Source organism: Alligator mississippiensis, chromosome 2, assembly GCF_030867095.1.
Source record: "Alligator mississippiensis isolate rAllMis1 chromosome 2, rAllMis1, whole genome shotgun sequence".
NCBI lineage: Eukaryota > Metazoa > Chordata > Crocodylia > Alligatoridae > Alligator > Alligator mississippiensis.
Genome location: NC_081825.1, coordinates 162,947,844 through 162,960,634, shown reverse-complemented (window position 1 = coordinate 162,960,634; position 12,791 = coordinate 162,947,844). Strand labels below are relative to the sequence as shown.

Here is a 12,791-nt window from a genome sequence, read left to right as displayed (position 1 = left end):
CCCCTGTCTTTGGAGACCACATGGACCATAATGCATAAAATTCCTGTGGGAACTGCATTGATTGGTTACAGGGAAAAGAAATACTGGAAAGTGCTTAATACACTTTTAGTTGGGGGGAATTTAACAGCTGGAAGGAAGGAAGTAAAAACAGCACTATTTGACCAGGCATCTTTCCATTAATAACTATCAAATGCTACTTGGAAAATAAATGTTACAGTGATTGGTTTGGGAAGGTTTGTCTAATATAATAAACACAAACATATGTCAATATAAATGCACAAGCTGTTGTTCTTATTATTGTTTGGGGGGTTTTTTTTTCTTCACAAGGGTGACCACAATCACTTTGAAATTAATGAAAAGAATATTCCCCAGGATAATGGTAATCTACCCAAACCAGTGAAATCCAGCAACGGAGTCACATGCTATGTAAATTCAGCTGTAGTAGAGCCTAATGGAACTCTTTCCTATGACAATATCAGTGTGGATCCTGGTCAGGTATAGCCATTTTAATTTGTTATTTAATTTAGTGTATCACAACTGCTTATATGGACTTATCCAGTAAAGAGAGTTAATGTAGGCTTCTATGAATGTTTTCATACTTTTGTTAACTTTTAGCTTACAACTCACTTGTGCAGTATGAACAAGCTGCAGTTTTGGCAAGCTAGCAAATGTGGTGATGATTTTTTGTTAGCTGCCAAATAAACCAGCATGTAGCAAAGCTAGCAGAAGTAGAGCACGAATCAATATTTTGCCAGTTTATTTGATTTTCTTTTTACACGGTCTCTAAGTGATACAGCACTGCAGATGTGAAATGATCACGATGAATTTCTGCTTCTTCAGTCAGTCAACCTCCAACCAGAGGTCTCAGAGATATGTGCTGGCCCCATTAATCTCACTTTTGTTCATCTTCATTTATACATCTTTAATCTCCGTTGCGAGATTATTCTGGCCTGTTGTGCTAGTCCAGGAGGGTTGGCTACAACAGGGCATGGGAATAAGGTGCAAATTTAACCCCCCGTTTAAGTTTTCTGCTGTATGTATTAGAGCTCTGTTATATCATCCTCTTTGCCATGCATATTCTGTTTCTTTCTGCTACTTGGCCTATCTTCCAAATATGATCCCTGGCCAATTTAGGGAGTGGATGAAATTGGAAGGAGAAAAGTAATGTGCTTCTGAGCTTCCCTTTTCTTTTTCTTCTCTCAATACTACCAGGAGGTCATGCTGAGAAGCAAACCATTGCTAATGCTGGGTATCCTGTGTTAAAGAAAATGGTAGTATAGAAATGGCCTTTTTTCTCTAGTTTTTTCATCTAGTCACTGCATGGAATATCATGTAGCTGCTGCATAGTGACTGTCTCCCATCCTTCTGTTGTGCTGCTCAATACAGTTCAGTGAGGAATAGGGAAGTGGGACAGGAGGGAGACATAGGAAATGGCTGAAAGAGCTATTTGTGCATAATGAAACACTCATTTTCCAGGTTTGGGGCTCTGTGAGATGAGGATCTGATGCACACAATTTTAGTGATTAAGAAAATTCAAACTCTTAAAAGTCCGGCACAACATAAACCTACATACTGAAAATCCTTGTTGAAGATTACTTTTGAGGCCTGCATTCACCCTTACCTCAGAGCTGGCCCCAAAGAGTAATCTTCAGTAGGCATCTTCAGTATACTGGATTTAAAGCATAGCAGGTTTAACATTATTAGCTAAATAATTAACATTGTACATTGAGATTGCCTTTGTTCTACAAGGTTTCTGTTACTATTCCCATCTGGCCTCACACTGACAGAGTTGGAATGGCATGTGAACTGGGCTGAGAAACTGCAGAATTAAACATACAGCCCAGAGAAATCTCTGGAACCTATAGCTGTAAAATGCAGATGCTAGTTACAGAGCCTACAATGGCACCACAACCTTGGGCAAGGGGAGACCATGAACTTACATAACAGGCTTATGATATTTCTAGTATGCTTTAATGTCTCAAGTGGTGACAGTGGCACTGCTTTTCTTCCAAATGGATGGCTCCACAGGCTGGCATCTATGGAGTTATAATTAACACGTTTTTGTATTGGTGTCAGCAAATCTGTCCCCTATAGTTGCCATTTCACCTTGATGTATACATACAAAGAGCCTTTTGGCTGTCTTGGAGGCTATAAGTTCAGTGTTTCAAAGGTGGCTTATGCATTATGGTTGGTATTTATGAAGGATCCATTTGGCATAGGCTGACATGCAAGTACTAGAATTTTAATGTATCATTGCAATGTAAAACTTGTTAGAGTGGATAAACTGTGTACAGTGAGGAGAGCTCATCACATAGGCTTTTAAAGGAAGTGATAGTAAGCTGCCTGTGTCAAAATGCACTGCTTGCTTTCACTCACCAGGACAGTAGGTATCCTTCTTTTAATGTTTGAACAGACTGTCTGTCAGGATCACTATAAATATTTAATTAGTCACATACTTTTAACTTTTACTTGCAACAGTAACTTCAACCGTGGAAACCTCTTATGTGCCCAAAATTCCTTTTTACAGTGCAGTAAAATTATATGGTTAAAAAATAATGATGTTGTGAAAACGTTGCTCCAGAGACAAAATACTCCAAAGGTCTGTCTAACAAAACAAACAAAGGTTAGAGTTGTCTATAAAATGTTACAATGGTTTTTATCAGCATCCTTGTGTGTGTGTGTTGTCTCATTCCTTCTAGCTCTTGGGGTGCTTCCAAAGCGCAGCAAAGAAATGCTGTGATTTTCTTTCAGTATTACATCTAGTGTTCAGTTTTTGTCTGTGTGAAGGAAGAAGTGTAGTGAAGGAGGTACTACTTCCCAAATGGACTTAGGACCCTGTGCCCATTGCCTTGTTGAAGTTGAAGGTAAGAGGGAGGCTTAAGGGAGCTGAACTGTATAAAAAATGATGGTGAAATAGGAAGACTATTACATAAGCCTTTGTCTATAAAATAAATTATAGAGGTGTAATAGTGTAGAACTTTCCCTTTATAATACCTGACATTTTGTAAGCCAGCTATGTAAGTCCAGTGGGATTGCTTGGCACCTATGCAATCACAGGAGAGTGCATGCTAGGGTAGTTTAGCAGGGATGGATATGACAATTTTCTCATGTAGCCTATACATTTGTAAGGGAATATATTCATGCCCCTTTATCCTGGCTATTGAGAATATCCATCTGTATTGGAATTTATTTACTTACCTTGGTAGGACGTGCAATCAAATAATCTTTTGTTCATAAAATACCATTGGAAGAGTAATATCCTGGCACTCTATACATGTATAACAAGCCAACACATTATCATTTAAGTATGATAAAGAAAGGACTGGAACAGCCAGGGCAAGGATTAGTGTATTTTAGAGGTCACAATATAATGACCAGACAACTAGTTTATGAGGAACTCATCATGTTTCCCCTTGCCTGGAACACTGTGGTTCTCTGAGAACCCACACCCAAATTTGAACCTCTAGTTGTTTCTACCGTTTTAAAGAATTATAGAATCAAAGAAAAGTAGGGCTGGAAGGGAAATCTGTAGGTGCCATCTGATTCAATCCCCTGCCTGAGTCAGGATCATCCCTATTCAAACTATCCGAAGCAAATCCTTGTCTAACCTATTACTAAAAATACACAGGTAACTCTTCCACACAACCAAAATGCATAGTGTCTTAACCTGCCACAGTAAAGCAGGATGATGATAATGGTGGCCAATGTTCTGCTGTTGCAGTTTGTTAAAATATACTTGAGAGATCCAAGGAAGAGGGTGACATCCCACACTACAAAGGAAGGCAAAAACCCACATGGCACGTCCCCATGAGCGGGAACGTGCACTTTCTTGGGGACAAATAGCAGTAGCACATATTTGTCTTGCTGCTATTTGTCACCAGGCACACCCCTGCATGTGTGCTCTGGCACATGGCAAGTTGCCATGGGTGGGGTAGGGGAGGCTGGGGCCAGCACCTGGGCTGTCTCCAAGTCTTACCTGAAGTCCTGGGGGCCTCCCAGGGCAGCAGCGGTGGCAACCCGGCTGCTCGGAGCCTGGCTGGCAGCTAGAGTATGACTCTGGTTTCTGGCAGCTGCCATGTGCTCTACACTGCTTTTTTTGTGGCAGGTGTTTTTAAAAAAACAAACAAACAAACAAAACACTGGGAGCTTGCTGTGCTGCAGATTGGCACGCACGTGGATCATGTGTGGTTTGCAGGGTTGCAAATGTGTTTCCACAGCCGAAACTGCATGGGTGCGTTCGGGGAACACACCCATGCTGTTCATACCAATTTGACCATGGAATAAAATTTCTTCCAGACCCCAATGAAGCAGGTATTCTCTTTAATGTATCAAGAGAGAAAAAAAATCATATGGAAATCTATACTAGTTCCTTGAACTCTACATAATGAACATTACTTAAAAAGAAGGAAAAATCAAGCCATACAAAACTCCAAAGCACAAAACACCCTCCAGCTCACTGAAGTAAGTGTCAGTCCCATTCTTAAACAGTTCGACAATCTTTCCAGCCTTCAAATGGCATTTTGGTACCAAATTATTCAATCTCTTCCAGCACATGTAAAAGATTCTATATGTGCCTTATTCATAGATGATATATTTCAATTTTGGCAAAGCATGTGGATCTAACATTTCCCTTAGTCATGCCTCTGCGGTGCCACTGACTTCATTGGGAGTTCCCACTGAGGTGACTGAGAACAAAAAATGTTTTTTTTAATTTTGTCACTCTGATAAAGGATATATTTTTATTTTAACAGTGGTCCATAGCTAAATGCCATTAATATGCATGGGAGAGAATTCACTGATAAAATGGATCCATAAAATTGTGTGTGTGGTTCATCTTAATAATTAAGAAATAAAATAGTTTCCAAATAAATAATACATTTTCAATCATTCACACCTACTGTGCCCCAGAAACTTTGTACCTACAACTATTCAACACAGCCCATGCTAGCATGAAAAAATAGGTAATTTAAAGCCTGAATGCAAAATTGGTATGTACAAATGTTTTTACTTTCACATAGTTTATGGGGAGTGATTGCAATGTAATTTGAGAAAGTATGAGCCCAATAATTTCCACAGCAAAGTTTTTCCAGAGTATACAGAACCCATCCTTTCAGTGAATTCTTCAGTATTTCTTGGGTGATTGTGTTCTGAGGCAAGAAGATATCAGCAGGCTTCAATAAAAACTATAATAATATTTGTAAAATAAAGATAGGAGAACAAGGGTTGGTAATGTGTCTTTTAAAAATATGATCACCTGAGATTAGTGCTGCTGTCTTTCAGTGAATAGTTGCCATTTTTTTTTTTATCAGCAAGAACAAGGCACTTAACTAATATAAAGTCATGTGGCCTTGTAAGTGACCCCAGAGGCTACAAAATTCATGATCCACTGGTTTCCCAGGTAATACATTATTCAAAAAGAAAATCTCTGTGTAGCTTCAAGCACTATATCCTCAGCAGAGCTAGAAATGTGTCAATGAGACATACTTTTGACAGAAGTCAGCACAATCTACAAAGTAAATCCTCAGTGAATTTTTGGATGATTTGAAGAAAGCATACCAGGAAAAAGAAAAAATATGGAAGTAAAAAATCTAACAAAAGAAATGAGGCACAGGTGAAAGAGCTTGTGGACTCTAGCCCTGTTAAATAACAGGGTGTTTGGGTTATTTGAAATTTGAAGTCTAACTTCTGAAGATCTGTCATTACCATGTTTCCTTTTCCCACCAGTTCTCTGCTAGTTTTATCCTACTGGCTTTCCTTTAATGATAATTCCCCACAGAAGGTGAAGCTGATATTACTCATGTGTTTTTTGGCATTACTAGATGTCATGGCGCGAGGTCCTGCGGGATGGCCGTGATCTCCCCAAGGCCCCCTTCCCGTGCCAAGTTGGCCCAAAGGCACCCTCAAATTCTTGCCGGCCACGTCTTTGACAGTGATTAAATATATGGGAGGCTGCCTTACATCCTCTTGGACACGGTTTGCTGTAATATCTGACCCTGTGGACTCCCGGACCCCTTGGGGGTCCTGTTCCAAGATGGATAGTACCACCGTTCTCTTGGGGCACCCTAGCCTTATGGGCTATGCGTGACTCCAACCACCCCTTTACCACGCCCCAAGCCTCGCAGATGGAATAGACGTTGTTCTGTCTGGGCCCTGTTATAATTCGGCCCCCTTGTCCTCTCCGGGCCCTTCATGGTCCTGTCTAGCTCTGCGCCCTCTCTGGCGCTTGGGCTGTCCATGGCCCTGGTCTCACTTGGCACCCTCTCTGGCACTCATCTATGCCGCCCTCCCTCTGGCATTTCTCAAATGCTGCCCCCTTCTCCTGGGGCTTCTCCTTTGCCCCCTTTCTGGGGCTAGGGTCAGTGCACCCTGAATGCTGTGCCCTCACTGGCTCCGGGGTCTCCACACTGCTGTGGGTCCCCTATGAGGCCTCCTCCAATCCCTAGTAGTCTCACCCAAACCACTGGTATTAAACAGTAACACAACGCAAGCCCCTGGGCTATAACATGAACGGAAGCCGCCTGGCTATAACCACGTTCAAGCCTACCGGGGATACTTCACCCTCAGCCATGTCAGATGCTGCTCCTTGAGTCGGGCTTCTCCTCTCTTCCATGAGAGAGAGCTCCTTGACCGCTGGCAGGGAACTACCAGCCTGGCCTCAGCCCCTGGGCTTTATATGGGAGCCCCTTCTGGTCAGCTGACCTCCTCTGGTTGCCGTGGCAACCCGCAGCTGGGCTCATCACTCACTGCTAGGGCTCTTTCCCTAGCAGTTTTCTCCCCTCTTAGGAGCAGTGCACCTGAGTGCTCTGCAACACTAGAGAAGATCACCTGTGATTGGGCAGCATATGTTCAATGGAATTCCAGTCAAGCACCAAAGCCCTGAAGTTATTGGTTATTTGATTAATAATGTTTCAAGTTATTTCATCTGAAGGTATTTCATCTGAAGTTGGGCTGGAAGGCAGGGCCACATGCTTGACACTTTAGGTGGTAAAGGCTATCTACCTGTTTTATTTATGCTGATTATAACGGTATACATTTAGGCAGTAATTTTGTTGCAAGATAGCAGATAGTCCATGCTTGATTTGAGAATGTTAAACTCAGTTAAAGAATTTTTAAACATAAAAAAAGGTAAATAGATTTGGAACACCAAAGCACCTTGGGGTGCCTTGAAATGCTTTCCAGGGTGCTGTGGGTGCCATGTAATATTAGCACTGTTAGGTGTGCCAGTATGATTCACAAGATAAACCCAGTGATTTCAAATAGGAAATCTATCAAAATAGGAAATCTGTCAAACAGAAGTGCTTTTTTTGAATTCTTTAAAACTGAAGAATTGCTCTATTATTTGTCCATAGTAAAAAAATGAATGAAAGCTAAGAGCTTTTTAAAGACATTTTGTGAGGTATGCTTTGAGTCTAATAAAAGATGCCTTGTATCTAAAAAAAAGTTGAGAGTCACTGGCTTAAGCATGTGGCAATCCACTGAAGTCAAACACATGCTTAAGTGATTTGTAGGGTCAGGGATGTTAGTTTTAGCCATGTTGGTCTAAAAGCATAGGCAGACAAAATACTTGGGGTAGAGGCGATATCTTTTATTAGACCAACTAAATAGTAGCAACATTTTTTCTTTCTTTGCAAGCTTTCGGACCCAAACGCCCTTCCTCAGGCACAGGAGAATTCAAAGTTTGTAAAAGTTCTCCCAGAACAACCTTTGTTAAAATGGACTGTTGCACCCAGAGGAACCCTACCATCTTTTAATTCTTCTGTGCAAGATGAAGTTTCATTTTTACCTGGGAGCACTTTTACAAACTTTGAATTCTTCTATGTCTGAGGAAGGGCGCTTGGGCCCAAAAGCTTGCAAAGAAAGAATTTTTTTTGCAGGGTCAGGGCCTATAAGAACAGAAAGATATAGAAAAGATGGGTACAACTGACATAATGGGATCAGCATGGAAGTTGCCTATCTTTTTTTTTTTGGCTACTTCTTTCATCTCATAAAACTATTACTTTTGCTTTTGGTATGTGCCGGTAGAGGCTATAATTGCTTTATGGCAGGGGTTTGAACCTTTTTTAATAAGTGTACCCCCAGTAGCCCCGTTTTTAGTAATTGTACCCTGGGGGGGGGGGTGGCAAGCGGTCGGACGTGGAGCACGGGTGGGGGGTGGTGGAGAGCAGCCAGATGTGGAGTGGTGGTGTGGTGAGCAGGAGTAGCACAGCGTCTGTATGGCCCTGCTCTTGCCCCGCCCCAGCCCTGTTCCTGTGAGGCAGTAGTGCAGGGTGGCTGTGCTCTGTCCCTGCCTGCCCTTGCATACCTCTTGAGACCTTTCAAAGTACCCCCAGGGGTATGCATACCCCCGGTTGACAACCCCAGATTAATGGTATCTGTTGTAAATAGCCAAAGCTTTATCAGCTTCTGTTTTCAGTAGGGCAATGAGTATTTGGCTAACAAATCCCTGACTTGAGCTTTTGTCCTTTCCCAGGATAACCCTTGTATAATAGATTGTATTATTTCAGATAAGAATATGGTGATTGGGATAAAATACCGGTCTATTGCTACTTAAAATAATGTAGTTATTTATTTTATACTCTCGTTTACTAATCTTATAAATTGCAATTTCCCAGTTATTCTTATTTTTCACATATCAATATTAAACCATTTAAAAAATCTTTTTTTATAATTAAGAAAAATTTACCTTCTACAATTTTGTCTATTTTTGTAGTTAGGGGAATATGCTGTATGTTGGCTTTTAAGGCATATTAAAAGAAAAAGAAAGCTGTTTGTTTAATATGTATATTTACCCATTTCAGCTATAAGCAATAGCTAATAGTTCATTTGCAAGAGCATTCCTTGTTTTATGTAAACATATTATTGTACTTAAACCTGGAATGCTATTACTTTATAAATATTAAGTGGAAACATTGAGAAGACTATCAGATTGGACTATAAGAATTTTCTCAAAAAAGGATATATTTATATCCTGTTAAACTTCAGGTAATTTGGTTCTCTGTCTGCCAGAACTGTTTATTATTAAATGGTGTCTGGTTTTTAACATACTTGACTTCTGGGGCATAAAATTGAAAGTCTTAATGTTCATTCTTTCTGTAACTGTTAGTAAGCTATTTTTTAACTTTGAAAATGTTATCAGCATGTAGGAAAATTACTGATTGAACCCTAAGCATATGAGAGCCCCTTTTATTTCCAGTTTTATGATTCAAATCCAGTTTGGGTAGCTGGTACATTGAAGAGCCATCAGTCCCTATGTGAAAAAATTGTGTTGTCATTGGAACTTCTGGTGGACTGATGTGTGAATGGTAAAAGCTGCCCTCACAATTTTCACCCTTGATAGCTGTCTCAGCAGAAGGGCAGTGACCTGCCATTTCATAGCTGGGGAGGTGATTTGGGTCAAAGCATATCAACGCAATGATATGGAAAACCATGTGCTGCTGCTGCTTGGCCAATGTCTATTCCATGGACAGAAAATGTGGGTTTCTAAGATGAGTATTACATTACCTTTTTAGGAAATCTAGATTTGTTTAACAATGGAAATGAAATTAACTGACTTATTTGCAGCAGTTTCGTGCTTCGTGTCATTTTCATGCTGTTTCTCTAGGAAGAAAAAAACCAAAGGTGCTCATGTAAATGTTTTAAGGGGCCCGCACTATCCGAGATTGGAACAATTGCCTGGATGATCACACTGAGTGATGCTTTACATAACTTCATTGATGGTCTGGCTATTGGTGCCTCCTTTACCTTGTCTCTTCTTCAGGGACTTAGTACATCCATAGCAATCTTATGTGAAGAGTTCCCTCATGAACTTGGTAAGGCATGCCCATTAATTTAAGTTGTTTGTCAAAAAATTGTATTGGAATGTTCCAGTCACATTAGTGCTTTCATAGACTCTGAAGCAGGGGTGGGCAAAATGCGGCCCACTAGACCATTTTTATGCGGCCTGCAGGGACCCTAAAAGATTTAGAAAATGAATATTTATCTGCCCTTGGCTGCCTGTCATCCGGCCCTCAACGGCTTGCCAAAACTCAGTAAGCGGCCCTCCGCCCAAAATAATTGCCCGCCCCTGCTGTGAAGTGAACTGTTGCTTACAAAAGTTTATGCATCTCTGAATTAGCTTGTCTATAAAGTGTAACTCTACCCTGCCTTCCGTCTGACTTCAGATTAACTCTGCTAGTTACCTTTGACTGAAAATATTATTCCAGTATTTAAATAAATATAAAAAAGTTAGCATTGGGGTGTAACATTTGTATGATCTACTGTAGTTCTTACAGATCCAGAATAGTCATGTAACATCATTTTCTAAATATGTTTCTTTTTGTTTGTTTTTTTTAGGAGATTTTGTCATTTTGCTTAATTCAGGAATGAGCACTCGCCAGGCTTTGTTTTTCAACTTCCTTTCAGCCTGCTCCTGCTACATCGGGCTGGCTTTTGGCATATTAGTGGGCAACAATTTTGCTCCTCACATCATCTTTGCATTAGCTGGTGGCATGTTCCTGTACATTTCTCTGGCAGATATGGTGAGATACAGTTCATTTTAATTAATTTATTTTTGCACAGGAATATAAGACTTTTCACAGTAGAACATACTAATGGTCCATCCACTAGAATTTGGAATTCTCTCTCTGTGAGCTATGGCTGTGTACACCTGTTTAAATGACTTGGGAGAATTCTCCTGGGTTTGTTCTTCTGATAGAAGAATTTACCTGGAGATGCCTGAACAGACATTCAAATACTGAGCCCCTGAGGAGTAGAGAGTTTGCAGTGCTTTTGCTGTACAGCCAGGAGTCCCTTCTGCATACATCTCAGCATGCTCTGCAGACTCCTTTAGTTTGCCTGGTAATAGATGGCAGCAGTGTAGATGGCAGCCCTGATTGGCTGACCCAAACTGATCAGCATCATCTTGTCTCCCTGCAGCACAAAGTGGGACTGCGAGGGAGGCATATTCTGCTCCCTGCTCAGCTGGAGTAGTAGAGTCCAGCTTGGGCAAAACATTGTATCCTTGGGAGTGGGGAGGAGCAAAGCACTCTACACTGTTGGAGGACTGTGGTTTTTGTCAGAAGAGTAAACTGTACAGACATTCACTTTGCCAGGAGAAACTCTCCTGGGGATGATTTAACCTTGGTTATTCCTAGGTTATTTTTCTCTTGGTGCTATAAATTCAGCTAAAATAACAATAATAGCAGTGACAGAACATTTAGTAAAATTCTAGGATGAATGAATGAATTTGTTATCATAATTATTGACTCAGTATGTGTTATGAGCTAACTTTTGTCCTTGTAACCAGATTGAGGCAGAGTATTTTTGTCAAGTAGTATATGTCATGAAAACTGGAGATTTGGAGGAAACAAAATTATTTATGAATTGGAGTTACAGATTTTCAGATAAAAAAAGGGAGAAACTTTTTGAGAATGTCAGAAATTTCATTTAAGCATTTTTACACTGAATTTTTTTTAGTTTTTGTTTCAAAACAGAAATGTTCTTGAAAACATCACTTGAGTTAAAAAAGTTAACAACCTCAAAATGAAATGAAACATTTCTTTTTGGCTATTATGAATATTTTGGACTGACCCAAACCAAATTTGTTTTTAAACATTGGGAAACTCAAAATAGCTCTGTTTATATTTTAACAATTTTTTCTATTTTTTTTTTTCTGTTCAGCCTCTGAGCTGAAAAATCCACCTCTGCTCTTTACAGGACCCATGGCTTATCTATGTTTTTAAAAAATAAAGTCTTAATAGGATAGATGGGTGAAGGAGGCAGCATTCAGTTGCAGATCAGGTTTAGACTGGCAACTGAGAGTAGGTTTTGAGTAATACAGTTTGGATTCAATGGCAGCAAAATCATGTTATTGTTCCTATGTTGAGATTTTATTACAAAATGGCAGAACTCTTTTAAGATTCATAAGCTTCACCATCTCAGACTGAAATCTTGCAAGAACATATATGCCTATAAAATCACGTAAGTTGTTAATCAAATAGAATGTTGTGAGAGTTTTGAACGAGAATGGTGAGCGTAGGTTCACGTACTTGTTCTTTCTTCCTGGAGTTTGAAGAGACACTGGTGGTGCACCACAGTTTTGTTCCACTTCTGATTAATAGTTCAATACTATAGTCTAATTATGACCCAACAACCTGTGATTGCACAGGTAACACTAAAAGTCACTTTAGAGAAAAAACAGCATAGTAAACTATTTTCAATAGCTTAGTAACCTCAAGAAGAAGTACTTCATTCCTGATGCTTTCAGTTTCCTGTCACTTCAAATGCTCTTTTATATGAAATCAGAGGTATAGCAGGGCAGCTTTGTGCCTGGAGCAGCCATAGATTCACAGGACAGCACAGGCTGCCACTGTGATAGTGGCTGTTTTTGCAGCCTTCCACAAAGGTAGCAACCAGGGCTGCTGCCCTGGTTTTCTCCGCCACCCCTACACTTATGCTACCATATGAGATGATAAAGGCAAGTATTCTTGTAACACAAATAATAGATAACATGAGTCTCATGCAAAAATCATGGAATTATTTGCTCAAATTTAAAGTGTCTCAACATAAAATCATAATTACTAAGCCCATTAAATAGGTAACATACCTGCCTCATCTGTTACTCTGTATTCTCTCTAGGTTTTCAGGTTGTGTCCATAACCCTGTATCTGAAAAAAAAAAAGTATTTTCTGTGAAAGCTCTGTAACAGAGATCTGTTGTTCTGCTTCTCTTCTGATTTTCACACTACTCTCCTCTGTCTTGAGGCAGGTAGGATTAATTAGAACTTCATTTCTTTCATTTGCTGTTCTCTCCTC

At 40.1% G+C, this 12,791-nt stretch overlaps 1 protein-coding gene across 2 annotated transcripts in view; it reads left to right on the top strand.

Annotated features, from left to right (window-relative positions):
• Positions 1-12,791, top strand: part of SLC39A8 (solute carrier family 39 member 8) — a 46,199-nt gene that overhangs the window by 29,672 nt on the left and 3,736 nt on the right. For both annotated transcript variants that reach the window (XM_019488179.2, XM_059722346.1), the window contains exons 5-7: positions 328-495; positions 9,602-9,809; positions 10,333-10,517. In XM_019488179.2, coding sequence (XP_019343724.2) covers positions 328-495; positions 9,602-9,809; positions 10,333-10,517 — 561 coding nt within the window. The remainder of the gene's footprint in view (positions 1-327; positions 496-9,601; positions 9,810-10,332; positions 10,518-12,791) is intronic.